At 45.9% G+C, this 20,440-nt stretch overlaps 1 protein-coding gene across 5 annotated transcripts in view; it reads right to left on the bottom strand.

Moving 5' to 3' along the window:
- Window positions 1-625: 625 nt before the first annotated feature.
- uggt2 (UDP-glucose glycoprotein glucosyltransferase 2) overlaps window positions 626-20,440 on the bottom strand; it is a 625,263-nt gene continuing 605,448 nt past the window's right edge. For all 5 annotated transcript variants that reach the window (XM_038817830.1, XM_038817832.1, XM_038817829.1 and 2 more), the window contains 4 exons: window positions 19,795-19,909; window positions 12,758-12,874; window positions 9,507-9,660; window positions 626-1,333 (listed from right to left, as the gene is read on the bottom strand). In XM_038817830.1, the coding sequence (XP_038673758.1) occupies window positions 1,311-1,333; window positions 9,507-9,660; window positions 12,758-12,874; window positions 19,795-19,909 (409 nt within the window). In that variant the 3' untranslated portion in view covers window positions 626-1,310. The remainder of the gene's footprint in view (window positions 1,334-9,506; window positions 9,661-12,757; window positions 12,875-19,794; window positions 19,910-20,440) is intronic.

Raw genomic sequence — 20,440 nt, 5'->3', positions numbered from 1 at the left:
CCAGGGCTGGCAAAAAAACAATGGAAACAGGGAACTTTGCTAGTAATGACATTTCAAGTTTACTAATGAGCTAATAATGAGCATTATTTTTGTGTACCAATTCTAAATCATAGAATTTACAGTGCAAAAGGAGGCCATTCAGCCTTTTGAGTTGCACCGGCCCTTGGAAAGAGCACCCGTCTTAAGCCCATGCCTCCACCCCATCCCCATAACCCTACCTAACCTTTTGGACACGAAGGAGCAATTTAGTATGGCCAATCCACCTAACCTGCACATCTTTTGATTGTGGGAGGAAACCGGAGCACCCGGAGGAAATCCACAGACATGGGGAGAAAGTCCAAATTCCACACAGACAGTCACCTGAGGCCAAACCAAACCCAGAACCCTAGAATTGTGAGACAGCAGTGCCGACCTGTTCCAACATATATAAGGTTGGTGCGTACTGGAGATCAATATACATGGATTTACGTTGGATTAATAATTTCATTCTTCTATCTAGTAGTACACTATTGTATGGTCACTCAATAACATAAAATAGTAAACTTTACTACTGTTGTATGTGATTCCTCATTACTCAGAAAGAAAGGCTCATTATACAAGCATAACATAAACCAACAAATATTTGTGAGGTTGGAAGTCAAAATTTTAAACTTTAGATGAACAGGAGTAGGTTTCAGGAAGTAAAGTCAAAGTTGAAAGCAAAGCATATTTTTTGATATTATAACCCTCTTTTGTAAACAATGAAAAATATTTTCTTATCATAGAATTGCCATCGTGAATTAGGTATATTTCTGAAGCAATGGTACTAAATACCTAACAATAAGATCAGTTTCAGTTCAAGTATGTGAGTTAACAAATATAGAAATCATAGAATTTTACAGCACAGATGGAGGCCATTCGGCCCATCGCGTCTGCACCGGCTCCTGAAAGAGCTACCTAGCTAGTTCCATTCCCCAGCCCCATCTCCAATGTCCTCTAAATTCATCACTTTCAAATACATATCTGATAATTATTTTCTGGAAACAGACTTATCTGCTTTCAACTTTGACCACAATCACACACAAATGTGAATTTCACAGCAAAATGTTTCCAATATATTGGAAGCAAATCTTTCTGATGTTTATCCCAATGTTCACACATATCCATCATCTTCCAAACATAATTACTGTAACAAATCCATGTAAAATTGTACATTCTTGCATACAAAGTTCTCAAGTTTGATACATCATAAGGTACAATGTACATCTTTTTACTATAATTCTAGTTGTTATCTATTCAGTGTGTAATGTAGGATATTTGTTTCGTAGATGCTAGAGTTCATCTCGCTTAGGAGCTGGAAAGAAAGAAATTCTAGGTTAAATGCTACTTTCAGTAGATGCTTCACTGTGGCCTCAAGATGAGGCTTATTCAAATATTTTTTGACTGTTGCAAATCATGCACTATGTATAGCATTATCAAACTATTGTTTTCAAAATGTTCCCTTAGAAATTATAGGATATGGGGACTTCTGGTGACGGCGGGCAGGAGGCAGCCGCACATCAGAGGGCTCCTGTTCGGGAACAGCATTTTCGGGGTTTAACGCCCGGTCCCAGGGGCAACAGAAGTGGCAAAAGCAGGGAGAAGGCGCAGTGAAGGGAAATGTTGAAAATAAGTTTAAAACATGCCGTGCAAAAAGTGGTTGAAAGTCCGTCGGGGAGTGGAAAGGTCACCACGGGGACGGCAAGAAAAGTGGAGGCTGGGGCACCAGGGGAGGCCGCATTGCCCATGTCTGAAGAAATTACTAAGGTGATGGCCGCGGAACTCGAAAGGCAGTTCACAAAACACATGGAGGTGATGAGAAAGGAGATGGGGGCGGTATTGAAAGTGCTGGTGCAGGAGGCGATTGCCCTGGTGAGGGTGGTGGTACTGAGCGCAGTGGCGGAGGTGCAGGAGCAAGGTGAGGTGCTGGAGGAAGTAGAAGAGACATTATTGCAGCACAGTGATCAACTTACCTCGATGGAGGAGATGCGGAAGGTGATCGAGATCAACAAGGGTCTGCAAGCCAAAATGGATGACTTGCAAAACCGATCCAGGCGACAGAATGTGAGGATTGTGGGTCTGCCCGAAGTAGTCGAAGGCCCGAGGTCGACTGAGTATTTTGCCACCATGTTGGCGAAACTATTGGGGGAGGGGGATGATCCCTCCCGATATGAACTGGATTGGGCTCATCGGTCGTGGAGGCCTGTGCCAAAGGAGACTGAGCCACCAAGAGTAGTGACTCTGTGTTTTCGTAGGTACAGTGTGAAGGAGAAGGTCCTGTGCTGGGCAAAGCAGAAGCGGGTGGTGCAGTGGGCTGGAGCTGGTATACGCATATGTCAGGACTTTACGGTGGAGCTGGCGAGGAGGCGGGCTGCCTTCAGCCGGGTGAAGAAGACAGTGTACATCAGTAAGGTGCAGTGCGGCATAGTATACCCAGCTAAGTTGAGGGTGACCTGCAAATCCAATGACTTTTATTTCAGGACGGCGGAAGCAGTGGAGGACTTTGCGAAGGCAGAAGGACTGTGGCTGAATTGAGAAATGGCCGTGTCCTGATGTAGCCTTATGTAACTTTATTTTTTCTCTGCATGCTGGTTTATGTGCTAAATGAGCCAATGTTGTATATATTTGGACAAGGGAAGAGATGGGACTTTCACTTGCAATGATGGTTCTTTGGGGCTTGGGTGCTGAAGGGGATTTCTTGGTTTTCCTGGGACCGGGCAAGGGGAAAGAGACCCGGGCGGGGGCCTCTACGCTGGCCTGTTTAAGCCAGCTTGAACGGAAGTGAGGTGGGGGGAGGGGCTGCGGTCGTCGAGCCTGGCACAACAGGTTCCGATGAGTCAAGCCAGGGTGGAAAGTTGTGGGGAAGGAACGGAGGTTGGGGGGAGGAGTTTTGTAAGAGGAAGTGGAGGGGAGGAGTCGGGGAGGGGGGATGTTTACAATTCATGGGTGTCATTTAAGGTACTCTTTCGGGGATTGGATGGCATTGAATGTTAGGGGGAGGGGGTGGTCTCTATAGGTCAATGGTGACCATAGGCGATTCCTGATTCCTTTTTCTTTTTTTATCCTTTGTTTTTCCCACCATTGGAGAGTTTGTTTTATTTGATGCTTATATTGTCAGATGGGCTGTTGTTTGGGGCGGTGGAAGGATGGGATTGTTGTTGTTGATCAGGGGATTGACTTTGTATTTGTTACCATTTACTGCCTGTTGGTGGGGTGTAAATTCTGAAGAAAATGTGAAAATGTAGCATAAAAATATTTTACAAAAAAAAGAAATGATAGGATATCATATAATGATCAAATTGACTAATGATCATGTTTTTAAAAAAAATTATTTTTATTCTCCTTTTCCACATTTTCATCCAAATCTATATCCACCAACAAATAATCAACGATAACAAATACAATGTCAATGCCCTGGCCAACAATTCCTTCCAGCCACCAGCCCTCAACATTTTAAATACAAACATCATTAAAAAGATTTAGGTATCCACCATCCACCCTATACATAGTCACCAACAACATACAAAGACCGACTCCCCCGTGCCCCCAACCCAAACCCCCTCCTCCCTAATGTTTGATGTCATCCAATTCTTAAAAGTGCATAATAAACAAAGCCCATGCATTGTAGAACTCTTCCATCCTTCCCCTCAACTCAAACTTCACCATCTCGAGTGTTGAAAATTTCAACAGATCCCCCCAGCCACGCCAGGGCACAGGGTGGAGAGACTGACCTCCACGCCAACAGGATCCGCCTTTGGGTGACCAGCAAGGTGAAACCTAAACTGCCTCCAGCCCCGGCCGATCCAATACCCCGAATATGTCCTCCAGGGGACCCGGCTCAAGCCTCACATGTACCACCTTCAAAATTACCCTGAACACCTCCCTCCAAAACCCCTCCAGCTTTGGACAGGACCAAAACACATGAACATGGTTTGCACCCACAGCCCCCTGCAGACGTTCACAAAGATCCTCCATCCCCTCAAAGAGCCGACTCATCCGGCCCTGCTACCTTCCCTAACTGCATCCTCCCAATTGCATCTTTTATCTCCCGCTCTGCTTTCGTCCCTTCCAATACGGCCCTGTCCCCCTCCCCCAACCTCGGGTATTCCAACCCATCTAGAAATTCCTGCATCTCCCGATCCTCCCCAGGTGGCTCTAACCGATACAGTCTCTCGTAAAACTCCTCAAACACCCTATTAATCTGATCTGGAGGCACCACCAACTTCCCTGCCCTATCCCGCACCTGAACAATTTCCCTCACCGCTGCCTTCCTCCAAAGTTGACCTGCCAGCATGCGTCCCGCCTTTTCTCTATTCTATAGAGACCGCTCCCCTCTCCTGACTCAATTGGCGCACCGCCTTCCTTTTGGACAGCCGGTCAAAACTCGCCTGGAGCTCCTTTGTTGTTTCCAAGTGTTGGATCCATATCCTCTGCATACCTCCTATCCACTTCCAACATCTCATCTATTAACCTTTGCCATTCCACCCTCTCCTCCTTATTCACCTTTGCCTTAAATTATATCAGTTCGCCCCTCACCATTGCCTTCAAAACTTCTCACATCACTGCCTGCGATACCTCACCCGTACAATTAAACCGCACATACTCCTTTTCACTTTTCCAATCTTATCACAAAACCCTTGGTCTCCCAACAGCCCCACATCCGATCTGCACCCCCGCCTTTGCACTATTCCCTTCTCCAACACCATATCAACCCAGTGTGGCGCATAGTCCGATTTCGCAATTGCCGAATATTCCGACCCCTTAATCCCGGCCGATAACAACTTGCCCACCACAAAAAAATCTATCCATGAATAGGCTTATGGACTGAAGAGTAGAAACAGTACTCCCGCTCCCCCGGGTGCAAGAACTTCCAAGGGTCCACTCCTCCTATTAGTTCAGCCAACTCCTTCGCTCCTCCTGACTGGGTAAGCGATCGGAGATGTGACCTGTCCAATTTTGGCTCCTGCACCATATTCCAGTCTCCACCCACTATAAATTCAAGTCGGGGATGGCCTCACACACCTTTACAAACCCTGCATCATCCCAGTTGGGACCATACAAGCTTACCAACGCCATCAACCTCACTTCCAATGCCTGTGTCACTATTACGTACCTACTTCCCTGATCTGCCACAACTTTCTCCACTTGGAACCTCACTCTTTTATTCACCAGAACCGCAACCCTCCACGCCCTAGAATCAAAACCCGAGTGAAACACCTGGCTAACCCAGTCCTTTCTAAGCCTCCCCTGATCCTTCACCCTCCAGTGAGTCCACCTCCTTGCTTATCCACCATTACTATAATTTAGGGCCCTACTCACTGAGCCTGACCCGTCCATATCCGTTGTTGACATTTCCTCCCCTCCCGCCCAGTCCCAGGAAAAAAATAAAACAATCAAATATATACTTTTCGTAAAAACATTGTCGCTACAAAGAACAGCAACAAAAAACGTTTAACCTCTATAACAGCATGAAGGAGGAACATTATTCAAAGTTACATATATACATTCCCCCACTCTTTACTTCCTCCCAAGCCTTCTGTCTTCATAAATGCCTCTGCCGCCTCCACTGTCTCCAATTAAAAGTCTGAGTTGTAGGTCACCCTTAGCTTTGCTGGAAACACCACTCCAAACAACGCCGCCTTACTCGGTCGAAAACCGCCGTCGCTTTGCCAGTTCCCCGTCAAGTCCTGATAGATACGAATCTTGGCACCAGCCCATTGCACCTCCCGCTCCTTCTTTGCCTTGTTCAATACCTTCTTCATGTGAAAACAGATAATCACTGCCCTTGGCGGCTCGTTGAACTTCGGCTTAGGCCTCAGTGTGGTGATCCACCACTGCAATTATGTGTGTGCCTGTATTAGGGGATGTACAGCAGTACCTGTATTACAGGTTTGTCGGTGGCCCCTGCTGGCTAGCTCCGCTCACAGGGAGCAGTATAAATAGGTATGAGTTCTCCTGAGCTGCCATTCTACCAGCTGCAGTCGAAGGATAAACATCTCACGGTGATAAAGCCTCTCTTGTACCGATTCGAGTCTTTATGTGCAATTGATAGCGTATCAATCAGCGACCGATGTGCTCAGTCCAATTCATACCGAGAGGGTTCTTCTCCCTCCCCCATCAGTTCATCCAATATCGGTGATCCTGCCCTCCGCCTCCTCAGGCAGGCTCACAATCCTTAAATTTTGTCGTCTTGAGCAGTTCTCCATATCCTCCAGCTTCGCTCACAGCCTCTTATTGGCCTCAACCACCCTCTGCAGCTCATTTCCCATTGAGGTGAGCTGATCGCTGTGCCACGTCATGGCCTCCTCCACTCCCTTCATCTTCTCAACCTGATCCCTCACCTCAGCCTATGCCTATGCAACAGCTACCTTCAGTGGGGCAATTGCCTCCTCTACCAACACCTTCAGCACCACCGCCATCTCCTTTCTCATCACCTCCATATGCTTTGCAAACAGCTCTTCGAGCTCTAGAGACATCACCTCAGCCATCTTCTCTGCTGTTAGCAGCGCGGCTCCACTCAGCGGCCCGACCTCCGTCCTCTTGTCAGCCCCCAAGCTGGTCCTCCCACTCGATGGCGAGCTCTCATTCTCTCCCTTCCTCGCTGCTGTCTTCCTCTAATTTTTGGACATCTTTCGCCTCTTTGCTGGTTCTTAGTCCTTCATGAATTGCCCCTAGGTCCGGGCATTAAAAATTCCCGAAAAGAAAAAAAAAACATATGTATCTCAAGCAGGAGCCACCTAACGTCTGACCCCTCTACATGCTGCTTTCGTCTACCTCATGTTCTGGGCCCTGCCCCACTGTTCCGGTTGCTTCAAGCACTGAACTCAGGCTCACTGCTCCTGCTGCCCCACACTCTGCTCACAGTCCTGCTGTTCAACACTTTGTCTTCAGTCCTGCTGCTCCACACTTTGTCTTCAGTCCTGCTGCTCCACACTTTGTCTTCAGTCCTGCTGCTCCACACTTTGCCTTCAGTCCTGCTGCTCCACACTTTGTCTTCAGTCCTGCTGCTCCACACTTTGTCTTCAGTCCTGCTGCTCCACACTTTGTCTTCAGTCCTGCTGCTCCACACTTTGTCTTCAGTCCTGCTGCTCCACACTTTGTCTTCAGTCCTGCTGCTCCACACTTTGTCTTCAGTCCTGCTGCTCCACACTTTGCCTTCAGTCCTGCTGCTCCACACTTTGTCTTCAGTCCTGCTGCTCCACACTTTGCCTTCAGTCCTGCTGCTCCACACTTTGCCTTCAGTCCTGCTGCTCCACACTTTGCCTTCAGTCCTGCTGCTCCCACTGCCTCACCCTCTGCCACTGTTTCGGCTGCCTCGCTCCTGGATCCGGGCCTGCCGCCTTGACTGCCTCGCATTGGACTCTGCCCCCGCCGCTCCAACTGCCGTGCACTCCGGGCTCAACACCTCCGCTCCGGCATCCCGACACTACTGTGGGATTTTCCACCGGTTTTAAACCGGTTTGGTTTGACGCCCATCCCTTGGGCTTTAAGGCCGAAAAAGATCTTGAAAAATAACGGGAAAAAAAGCCCCCGAAAACACCCAAAAAAGTATCCTCTGGTGGGAGCCTCTTCTTCATGTGGCCGCTCCGCTCACGAGTGCCACTGGAGGTCTCGACCAATGTTGTTAACCAAATGAACAACATAACAAATTTTGCAGGTATAAAGCAGTTCTGATAGATCCTTTAAACATCAAACTAAGTATACGCTCACTCTCTTTTAAATCAGTTACTTTGATATCAGTTGATTTCATTATGTTGTATGGTAGGATTTTGGAGGACGGTTAGGTGTCCATGGCGGGTGTTGAGGCTAAATGGGAGGATGAGCTGGAGGAAGGTTTGTGTGTATGAGGTTCTCTGGAGGGTGAATGCCTTGGCTTGTGTGCAATTCTGGGGCTGATACAGGTGAAGGTGATGTACAGGGTGCACCTAACAAAAGATGAGCTGCTGTTTGAGGGGGTAGATGATTTCTGTGAGCGATGTGGAAGGGGCTCTGCAAACCATGTACATTGGCTTTGATCCTGCCCGAAACTGGAAAGGTTTTGGAGGAGTGTTTTCAGCACCATCTCGGGGGTTTTGCATGTTGATGTGGATACCGGTCCCCTGGAAGCCAGGGGTGTCGGACTGGCTGGTGCTGCAGATGGATGCAAAGGCACTGTCTTGGCCTTTGTCTCACTGATTGCTCACAGGCGGGTCTTGTTGGGGTGAAGGCCAGCTTCTCCACCCTTTTGACCCTGGAGAAGGTGAAATTTGCTCTGAGGGGAGCGAGTGATGGATTCTACAATAGTTGGGATTGCATTTTGGAAAGTTTGTTCCCATTGTCTGTTGAGGGAGGCGCGGAGGAGAATTTGGTTTTTGCTACTGTTGTAAATTGTAAAAATGTTGAATATTTTGATTAAAAATACTTTTAAAAGAATTAGGAGAGGGGAATGTGCAACGAGACCTGGGTGTCCCCGTACTCCAGTCACTGAAGGCAAGCATGCAAGTGCAGCAGGCGGTAAAGAAAGGTATGTGTTTGACCTTCCTACGGGGACAGAACTTGTACAGCAGCTGATTCCCTTCCTACACCTCAGAGTATTAGTTACCCAGGTAACTAGGGGGCAGAGATTCCTCCCAATTGGAGGAACTCGCCACAGGATATAATTCCCGACTCGGGGCCAGGACGAGGAGGGTGACCCTGTGGGGATTGGAAAGATGCGATTGTTGCATTTAGTGTGAGAATAAAGAGAGTTGCATCCTGTCAGCATGTCCTCTCGTCCTTGCCTACATCTATAACAGTATGATGGCCTTCATAGCGAGGGGACTTGTGTAGGGATGCCTTGCTGCAATTATACAGGGCCTTGGTGAGGCCACACCTGGAATATTGTGTGCAGTTTTGATCTCCTTTTCTGAGGAAGGATGCTCCAGAGGGAGTGCAGTGATGGTTTATCAGACTGATTCCAGGGATGGCGGTACTGACATACGAGGAGAGATTGCATTGGTTAGGATTATATTCACTGGATTTCAGAAGAATAAAGGGGGATTTCATAGAAACCTATAACATTCGCATAAGTCTAGACAGGGTATCTGCAGGAAGGATGTACCCGATGGTTGGTGTGTCCAGAACTAGGGGTCACAGCCTGAGGATATGTGGTAGACTATTTAGTTTCTTCTCCCAGAGAATGGTTGACCTGTTTAATTTGTTACCACGGAAAGTATTTGAGGCCAGAACATTGTCTGGTTTCAAGAAGCAGTTAGATATAATGAAGGGCATCAAATGTTATGGGGGGGAAAGTGGGATTAGACTACTGAGTTAGATGATCAGACATCATCATAATGAATGGTGGAGCAGGCTTGAAGGGCCGAATGGCCTCCTCCTACTTTCTATGTTTCTAAATGTTAATAATACATTATATTATGCTGTAAAATATTTCAATTTTTGATAGCTTATTTGTAACAAATTAAACATTTACTGATCCATTTAAACAAAAATCCTGAGGGTCAACATCTTACCTGAAGACTGTAAATTTGCTTTTGTGTGGCTATCCTTTTTCTGTTCCTCCATTCTCTTGGACAACTCCTTTATTTCATTATCATAATCATTCCACTCTGGTACAATCCGCATAGCAGCTTTTAACTTGGGTTCTTTGGTCTTGGGGTTGTTGCACTAAAATTTAAAGATAAGTTTTTTAAAGACATTAAAGACATGGTGCTGTTGGTATGCTATGCGAAAACTACAACAGGCTGTTTAATAGAAAATAAAAGCAATTTAAGACAACACAACTTGTTTCTTATAATTTGAATGGCACCCCATTCATTCCCACCAATAATGCACAGTAGCAGTAGCATGTATTATCTACAAGATGCAGTGCAGCAACTTTCCAAACCCACGACACTGCCATCCCCAACAATAGTTCCCAAACTTTAACATCCTGCAAACCCCTTTCATGAAAATGCCACCCTCTCCTAAAAACAATTTTTTTTCAGAGATTTTCTTCCTTATCTGAGTATAAATGATAAAAGTGGTTTAAAAAAAGTTATGATACTTTATTACACACTATTAATTACATTTATTACATTATTAATTTTATTTCATGATGTAATCAGCAACACTCTTCCAAGATTCTACTTCAATAACTTGTATCGCTTTGATTAAGCCTAAACTCATAGTTAAGTGCACTGATGAGAACTTAGCCGTATTGTATCTTTTGAGTCTGTGCCCACAATTGCTGACTACTGCTCTGTCACAGAAAGTGTGAAAGGGAGAGACCTGTTTGCCAGCTGTCCAGGTTGTTGACCACATCCAAAAACCCTTGGGTTTTAATATTCAAACAGCTTGCAAGTGTGTGCAATGTACATCTTGGGATCCTTTCAACCTTTGAGCAAAGCAGCATGATTATTTCTCCAGCAAAATGTAATAAGTGAATGCTAGCTCCCTAATACAAACTAGATGGGAAAAAAAAACAAACCTATTTACATATAAGGAATTGCTAGATTCCATGTGTGAATGATGAGGGAATAGTCCAATCATTTCCATTCACCAGTTGCCATCAAATGGAGGTTTTAATTTTGGGCGAGACTGTTGATACAATAAAGCCATCTTTGATTTTCTAACCAGCAGGAAAATCCATTCAACAATGCATGAGGGATTGGTGAAAATTCAGAGAAGAGTAGGGTGCAGACTTGATGGGATGAATGGTCTCTTTCTGCACTGTACGGATTCAATGATTCTATTCAAAGTCCTAGGGAAGAGGTACGGGTCCTGGGCCACAGATCATCGAAGGACTGGATTTGGGGACAATGTCAAGCTCGGGATGGGAAGGGTCCTGGGCCACAGAAAACAGCAAGGTTACAGTTAGGGTCATGGAATGACCTTTTTTGGTGTGGAAGGGCAAGGATGGGGACAGGGGACATAGTGTGGCCTGCCAGGGAGTTATATTAAAATGCAGGTACTTGTCTAAAGTTCCAACAGCACAACTCCAAAGTCCAAGTGCAAGACACACTATATTTCATCACAGGTCACACTCCAACTTCCATGAGGTGAAATACAAGGCCCAATGATAGCGGTCATTCAGAATAACAGCAATCATTGGATAAGTAGTCAATACCTGACTCATTTCTTTGGTATCGGCTGAGTAGAGTGTCATTCTGGATGGTCAATTGGTGGGCACCAAACTTACATCAATTTTCTCATAGTTTCAGCGTGAAAACTCAGCTCCTTCCCCCATGTTGAGATTTTTCCCATAAAAACATTTTGCAAACTCCGAAGGGGTTTGCAAACCACAGTTTGGGAACTCCTGGTCTAGAAGGACAAGGGCAGCAGATACCTAGGAACTCCATTACCTGGAGGTTCCCCACCAAGACAGTCAGCAGCCTGACTTACAAATGTATCAACTTTCCTTCACTGTTGCTGGGTCAAAATCCGAGAGCTGCCTCCCTAATAGCTTCCTAGATAGTGAAAGAGCAGTGCCCATAGCTGTTTTTCTAGGTAGCACTTGCGATCAAACTTTTAAACTTGGCATTCTGACAGACCTTTTAATGGGTCTAGGGGTACATAATGGGTTCACTTTCACTTTATAATGGGAAAGCTTTATTTTTTTACTGAGTGACTGTTTATATAGTTTAGGGATACAGGTATCCCCACTTTCACTTAATGATGGAAAATTAGTGCCTGATGATTAATTGGTCTTATGGCAGATGGAAGAGCAGCCAGAGAGCCCCATCCCAAAGAAAACCTGGGCCCGAGCCCTCCAGCCCAGCACAAACCCCTCTGACCCCCACCTTCCACAAAGGGGTTGTTGGGATTTACCACCTTGCCACCCTCAGACTGCAAGCCACCAGGCTCACGTTCCTCAATACTTGCACCAATTCACGCCAGCAGGGCTCTCGCCTGCGCGAGGTGGGGGGAGCATCCCACTGCGGCGGGTTGGAGAAACCCGCCCTTAGCCTCCCAAATGGAAAATCTAGTTCCCCAAAGGAAAAGTCCTGCCCAATGTTTCTGTGGGGGGAATGGAAAGAGAGACAGAGAATGTTAAAAAGATGAGGATTCCTTGACCATCCAATGCCACCAGGTTACATGATCACCCTGAGTTGTACTGCTGCACCACCCTCATCGTGGATTTACAAGGTGCCGCCAGTACGGGCGTATAGTTCGCCGAGGGCAGCAGCGGGGCTGGCGCCCAGTGCCGATCCCATTTTTCAACAGATCGGGAATCCTGATACCAGTGTTGAGTAATGGATAATCCACTCCAGGGTGTTTTTCCCCCACAGTCCTTTATGTAGCTGCTTCTAGAGGGTCGGTTAGGAACAGGGTAAATGTGAAACATACTTGCTGAATTAAGTTTCACGCATGGGACTGAGGAAAGCAGAACATCCAGAGGGAACCCAGGTAGACATGGGAGAAAGTGCAAACTCCACACAGACAATCACCTGAGGTTGGAATCGAACAGTGTTCTGCTGCCTAATCTAGTGTTGTCACCAAACCTGAATGAAATGAAAATGAAAATTGCTTATTGTCACGAGTAGGGTTCAATGAAGTTACTGTGAAAAGCCCCTAGTCGCCTGTTCGGGGAGGCTGGTACGGCAATGATGGCACTCTGTAGCTTCATTCAACTCATTTAGAACTAGTGAAAAATTAAGATTGAGTTGTGACGAGTGTCGCTCTCCCTTATGAAACAGAATAGTTATTTGTGATGTGCATTTAAATGATATTAAGGGACTATAATACAGAAGATGTAATTTATGATGTTCGGATCTTTTCCCACCAGGTCTATAGTTTTAGCCATCTCTTTGGTCTCATCACTGCACCAGGTTTCACACCAGAGCCATTCCTGTGGTAGGGATTTGATAGCCACCTGATGGATCATGTTATTGGGCAGATCCTGGAAGCAACAAAAAAAATGATGGTATTAATCTTTTATAAAAAATATTTTTCTTCTCCTTTTTCACATTTTCATCAAATTTACAACAACAAATAAAATGGCAATTCCCCAGCCAACAATCCCCTCATCCCACCCACCCTCAAACAACCCAATATTTTGAATACAACACTAATGAAAAAGAATTATCATTAATTTATACATTCCAAACCTCCACCCCCTCTAATGTTTGATGGCATCCAATAAACCGTGTTGACTATCCCTAATCAAATTAATCCTTCAGAGATGATTATAAATTCTATCTCTTCTAAACCTTTCCAAGACTTTGCCCACAACAGAAGTAAGGCTCACTGGTCTATAGCTACCGGGGTTGTGTCTACTCCCCTTCTTGAACAAGGGGACAACATTTGCTATCCTCCAGTCTTCTGGCACTATTCTTGGAGATAATAACAACATAAAGATCAAAGCCAAAGTCTCAGCAATCTCCTCCCCAGTTCCCAGAGAATCCTAGGATAAATCCCGTCTGGCCCAGGGGACTTATCTATTTTCACACTTTCCAGGATTGCTAACACCACCTCCTTATGAACCTCAAGCCCTTCTAGTCTAGTAGCCTGTATCTCGGTATTCTCCTCGACAACTTTGTCTTTTTCCTGTGTGAATACTGACAAAAAATATTCATTCAGCACCTCTCCTATCTCTTCGGACTCCATGCATAACTTCCCACTACTGTCCTTGACTGGCCCTACTCTTACCTTAGTCATTCTTTTATTCCTGACATACCTATAGAAAGCTTTAGGGTTATCCTTGATCCTACCTGCCAAAGACTTCTCATGTCCTCGCCTGGCTCTTCTTCGCTCTCTCTTTAGGTCCTTCCTAGCTAACTTGTAACTCTCGAGTGCCCTAGCTGAACCTTCACGTCTCATCTTGACATAAAGCTCCTCCTTCCTCTTGACAAGTGATTCAACTACTTTAGTAATCACGGTTCCCTCGCTCGACCACTTCCTCCCTGTCTAACAGGCACATACTTATCAAGGACACGCAGTAGCTGTTCCTTGAACAAGCTCCACATTTCCATTGTGCCCATCCCCTGCAGTTCCCTTTCCCCCAGCTATAACTTTTGCCCTACAGTATATACCTATCCCATTCCATCGCTAAAGTAAACGTAACTGAATTGGATTGGATTGGATTGGATTTGTTTATTGTCACGTGTACCGAGGTACAGTGAAAAGTATTTTTCTGCAAGCAGCTCAACAGATCATTCAGTACATGGAAGAAAAGGGAATTAAACAAAATTCAAGAAAATACATGAGAATACATAATAGGGCAACACAAGATATACAATGTAACAACATAAGCATTGGCATCGGTTGAAGCATACAGGGTGTAGTGTTAATGATGTCAGTCAATAAGAGGGTCATTTAGGAGTCTGGTGACAGTGGGGAAGAAGCTGTTTCGAGTCTGTTCGTGCGTGTTCTCAGACTTCTGAATCTCCTGCCCGATGGAAGAAGTTGGAAAAGTGTGGTCACTATCACCAAAGTGCTCAACTACCTCCAAATCTAACACCTGTTCTGCTTCATTACCCAGTACCAAATCCAATGTGCCCTGCCTCTTGTTGGCCTATCTACATACTGTGTCTGGAAACCCTCCTGCGCACATTGGACAAAAACGGACCCATCTAAAGTACTCAACTATATCGTTTCCAGTCAATATTTGGAAAGTTAAAGTCCCCCATAACAACTACCCTGTTACTTTCGCTCCCATCCAGAATCATCTTTGCAATCCTTTCCTCTACATCTCTGGAACTTTTTGGAGGCCTATAGAAAACTCCCAACAGGGTGACCTCTCCTTTCCTGTTTCTAACCCCAGGACATACTACCTCAGCAGACGAGTCCTCATCAAACGTCCTTTCTGCCACCGTAATACTGTCCTTGACTAACAATGCCACCCCTCCGCCTCTTTTACCACGTTCCCTGAGCTTACTGAAATATCTAAACCCTGCAACAACCTAATACCTGCAACAACCATTCCTGTTCCTGCTCTATCCATGTCTCCAAAATGGCCACAACATCGACGTGCCAGGTACCAACCCATGCTGCACATTCGCCCACCTTATTCCGGATGCTCCTTACTTTAAATCACCTTCCTGCCTGCCGGTACACTCCTGCAACCTTGAAACCTTACTCATGACCTCACTACTCTCAACCTCCTGTATACTGGAGCTACAATTCAAGTTCCCAACCCCCTGCTGAATTAGTTTAAACCCTCCCGAAGAGCATTAGCAAATTTCCTCCCCAGGATATTGGTACGCCTCTGGTCCAGGTGTAGACCATCCCGTTTGTAGAGGTCCCACCTACCCCAGAATGAGCCCCAATTATCCAGGTATCTGAAACCTTCCCTCCTGCACCATCCCTGTAGCCACGTGTTCAACTGCTCTCTCTTCCTATTCCTCGTCTCGCTACCATGTGGCACGGGTAACAACCCAGAAATAATAACTGTTTGTTCTAGCTCTAAGTTTCCACCCTAGCTCCCTGAATTTCTGCCTTGCATCCCTATCCCTTTTCCTACCTATGTCGTTAGTGCCTATGTGGACCACGACTTGGGGCTGCTCCCCCTCCCCCTTAAGGATCCCGAAAACACGATCCGAGTCATCACGGACCCTGGCACCTGGGAGGCAACACATCAACCACGAGTCTCTCTCGTTCCCACAGAATCTCCCATTTATCCCCCTAACTATGGAGTCTCCAATGACTAATGCTCTACTCCTCTCCCCCTTCCCTTCTGAGCAACAGGGACAGACTCTGTGCCCCATGGCTTACCCCTGGTAAGTCCCTCCCCCCACCAGTATTCGGAGTAACTACATCCCTGAAGCTTCTATCTATTTAGGGGCCTCACGGTAGCATGGTGGTTAGCATCAATGCTTCACAGCTCCAGTGGTCCCAGGTTCGATTCCCGGCTCGGTCTGTGTGGAGTCTGCACGTCCTCCCCGTGTGTGCGTGGGTTTCCTCCGGGTGCTCCGGTTTCCTCCCACAGTCCAAAGATGTGCGGGTTAGGTGGATTGGCCATGCTAAATTGCCCGTAGTGTAAGGTTAATGGGGGGATTGTTGGGTTACGGGTATACGGGTTACGTGGGTTTAAGTAGGGTGATCATTGCTCGGCACAACATCGAGGGCCGAAGGGCCTGTTCTGTGCTGTACTGTTCCATGTTCTATGACCACCTCTGCCTCCCGAATGATCCGATGTTCATCCAATTCCAGCTCCAGTTCCTAACGCGGTTCCTGAGGAGCTGGAGATGGGTGAACTTCCCACAGGTGATATCAGCAGGGACACTGAGGGCGTCCCTCACCTCAAACATTCAGCCTTCCTATTTTTGCTACCGAACTGGATAACCTCACATTTATCCACATTATACTGCATCTGCCATGCATGTGCCCAAATCACGCTGAAGCATCTCTGCATCCTCCTCACAGCTCAGCCCCCCTCCTAATTTTGTATCATCTGCAAATTTGGAGATAATACATTTAGTTCCCTGATCCATGTCTCAATATATCATCACACTATATAATGTGATCAGTTGGGGTCCTAGCACAGATCCCTGTGGCATCCCACTAGTCACTGCCTGTTAATCGGAAAAGACCCATTTATTCCAATTTTTTGCTTCCTGTCTGCTAACCAGCTTTCTAACCATTTCAAAACACTACCGGCAATCCCATGCACTTTAACTTTACATAGTAATCTTCTATGTGAGCCCTTGTCGAAAGCCTTCTGAAAGTCTAAATAACCAGATCCAATGGTTCTCCCTGGTCAACTCTACTTGTTACATCTTCAAAAAATTCTAGTAGATTTGCCAAGCATGGATTTTCCTTTCGCTGACTTTGTTTGATTACATCACTGCTCTCCATATGCTGTGCTATGAAATCCTTGATAATGGACTCCAGCAACTTCCCTACTACCAACGATAGGCTCACTGGTCTATAGTACCCTGTTTTCTTTCTATCTCCCTTTTTGAATAGCGGGGTTATATTAGCCAACCATCTGTAGGAACCATTCCAGAGTCGAAAGAATTTTGGAAAATTACTACTGGTCAGCTGGAGATGCTAATTGGGTATATAGATGCCGCTTGCTTGTTAGACCCTTTGTAATATTGGACACCTTAGATCTTGGAATACCAAGGTGTTACTGGTCTGAAAATCAATCCCCTAATTTAGATTTTTTTGCACAAAGCCATGTTCTTGAAGGACTGTTAATGAGGCAGCTGAAAACCTTGAAAAATTGGATGGAGCAATTACATATTAATGCAGTTTTGCATCAGGCTCCTGTAATCAGTATTGGGACTCCAATTAGCACAGTCAATGTGTCTAATCCATTTCAGGTAGGTACCTGGAACATATAGATGGCAATGACCTGAAATTCAGCCCCGAACCTGATTTTTACACAAAAATGGGCACATTGCTGTTTGACCTCTACCTCAGTGAGCCTCCATCGCGGATATAGAATCACCCAAAAGCTAGCTTCTCATTTGAAATGAAAGGCAAAAAGATGCAACATGTATATGGGGTAACTTCAATTTAAGCGGAGGCAGAAATTGGCAATGATCTTTTCGTCCTCGCTGTCAACAGGGGTGGTACCAGAGGATTGGAGAGTGGCGAATGTCGTGCCCCTGTTCAAAAAAGGGAATAGGGATAACCCTGGGAATTATAGGCCAGTTAGTCTTACTTCGGTGGTAGGCAAAGTAATGGAAAGGGTACTGAGGGATAGGATTTCTGAGCATCTGGAAAGGCACTGCTTGATTAGGGATAGTCAGCACGGATTTGTGAGGGGCAGGTCTTGCCTTACAAGTCTTATTGAATTCTTTGAGGAGGTGACCAAGCATGTGGATGAAGGTAAAGCAGTGGATGTAGTGTACATGGATTTTAGTAAGGCATTTGATAAGGTTCCCCATGGTAGGCTTATGCAGAAAGTAAGGAGGCATGGGATAGTGGGAAATTTGGCCAGTTGGATAACAAACTGGCTAACCGATAGAAGACAGAGAGTTGTGGTGGATGGCAAATATTCAGCCTGGAGCCCAGTTATCAGTGGCGTACCGCAGGGATCAGTTCTGGGTCCTCTGCTGTTTGTGATTTTCATTAACGACTTGGATGAGGGAGTTGAAGGGTGGGTCAGTAAATTTGCAGATGATACGAAGATTGGTGGAGTTGTGGATAGTGAGGAGGGCTGTTGTCGGCTTCAAAGAGACATAGATAGAATGCAGAGCTGGGCTGAGAAGTGGCAGATGGAGTTTAAACCCTGACAAGTGTGAGGTTGTCCATTTTGGAAGGACAAATCTGAATGCGGAATACAGGGTTAATGGTAGGGTTCTTGGCAATGTGGAGGAGCAGAGAGATCTTGGGGTCTATGTTCATTGTTCTTTGAAAGTTGCCACTCAAGTGGATAGAGCTGTGAAGAAGGCCTATGGTGTGCTAGCGTTCATTAGCAGAGGGATTGAATTTAAGAGCCGTGAGGTGATGATGCAGCTGTACAAAACCTTGGTCAGGCCACATTTGGAGTACTGTGTGCAGTTCTGGTCACCTCATTTTAGGAAGGATGTGGAAGCTTTGGAAAAGGTGCAGAGGAGATTTACCAGGATGTTGCCTGGAATGGAGAGTAGGTCATACGAGGAAAGATTGAGGGTGCTGGGCCTTTTCTCATTGGAACGGAGAAGGATGAGGGGCGACTTGATAGAGGTTTATAAGATGATCAGGGGAATAGATAGAGTAGACAGTCAGAGACTTTTTCCCCGGGTGGAACACACCATTACAAGGGGACATAAATTTAAGATAAATGGTGGAAGATATAGGGGGGATGTCAGAGGTAGGTTCTTTACCCAGAGAGTAGTGGGGGCATGGAATGCACTGCCTGTGGTAGTAGTTGAGTCGGAAAATTTATGGACCTTCAAACGGCTATTGGATAGGTACTTGGATTAGGGTAGAATAAGGGAGTGTAGGTTAACTTCTTAAGGGCAGCACGGTAGCATTGTGGATAGCACAATTGCTTCACAGCTCCAGGGTCCCAAGTTCGATTTCGACTTGGGTCACTGTCTGTGTGGAGTCTGCACATCCTCCCCGTGACTGCGTGGGTTTCCTCCGGGTACTCCGGTTTCCTCCCACAGTCCAAAGATGTGCAGGTTGGGTGGATTGGCCATGACAAATTGTCCAAAATTCTATGATTAACCTAGGACAAAAGTTCGGCGCAACATCGTGGGCCGAAGGGCCTGTTCTGTGCTGTATTTCTCTATCTATCTCTATCTATCTAAATCTGGGGCAGAAAACGGGGCAGCAGGGTAGCATGGTGGTTAGCATAAATGCTTCACAGCTCCAGGGTCCCAGGTTCGATTCCCGGCTGGGTCACTGTCTGTGTGGAGTCTGCACGTCCTCCCCCTGTGTGCGTGAGTTTCCTCCGGGTGCTCCGGTTTCCTCCCACAGTCCAAAGATGTGTGGGTTAGGTGGATTGGCCATGCTAAATTGCCCGTAGTGTCCTAATAAAAGTAAGGTTAAGGGGGGGGGTTGTTGGGTTACGGGTATAGGGTGGATATGTGGGTTTGAGTAGGGTGATCATGGCTCGGCACAACATGAAGGGCCTGTTCTGTGCTGTACTGTTCTATGTAATCTATGCTGCAGTGGATCGGCTTCTTGTTATGCCCGAGGACATCCAGGTGCACTTTCTAATCCCACCTTCCAGCAGCCGGCGCAAATGTTGGAAATCACCCTCATGTTGTTGCAATATAGTCAAGCAGAACAGTACAAAATCATCAACATAAATACTTCAATTCAAATGAGCCTTAAAATTAAGAATTCAGATCAATCAGAATTCATGTTTTTTTTTCCAAAAGCAAGCTGGTCCATCTACAACATATATGGGAACCATCAGTAATTTAAGTAAAAACTGACCTGATCCAGGTTAGATAGACTGTTGGGATCCTGACTGAGTGCTTGATACTGACCTCGAAGGCGATCACCTGCTGCTAATTTCCTAAATCTCTTTAAATCCACAACGTACAAAGCACTAGAAAAAAGATAATTGCAGATTTTCTTCATTTTAACCATAGTATGTGAGACACTTGAAATATCCAGCACTATAATAATTTCAAATCAAAATATCTGACTTTTGTCCAATGAATTTAATAAATCGCATTAACAAATCCTCGGTCACTAAACAAAATCACAATGAGGAAAATAATATTTCTCTACTAAAGACCACCATGAAGCTTGAATTATTGAAAAAAAGCACTTGGTTTTAGTGAATGACATTCTTACCCAGTTTGGTTTATATGTGACTGCAATCACTTAACAATGTGTCAACTGCTCAGCAAGTGGTCCAATCATACCATACTGTTGCAAGGCAATGATTCACAAAGGTGGCCCGCCACCTTCTCAAAGGCAACTGGGTAGAGGTCGTTCTCTGGAGGCGTCCTCCCCCTAAAACCTGAGAACCTGGGGTGGAAGGTGATGCACGCAGCAGTATTGTGCAATCACCGGCTGCACCGGTCCACGGACACCGAAGAATTTTTCTTTTTTGCGGTCCTGTGAAGTCCGC

Source organism: Scyliorhinus canicula, chromosome 14, assembly GCF_902713615.1.
Source record: "Scyliorhinus canicula chromosome 14, sScyCan1.1, whole genome shotgun sequence".
NCBI classification, from domain to species: domain Eukaryota; kingdom Metazoa; phylum Chordata; class Chondrichthyes; order Carcharhiniformes; family Scyliorhinidae; genus Scyliorhinus; species Scyliorhinus canicula.
Note: the sequence above shows the minus strand (reverse complement) of the source record. Positions and strands in the feature narration are given on the sequence as shown.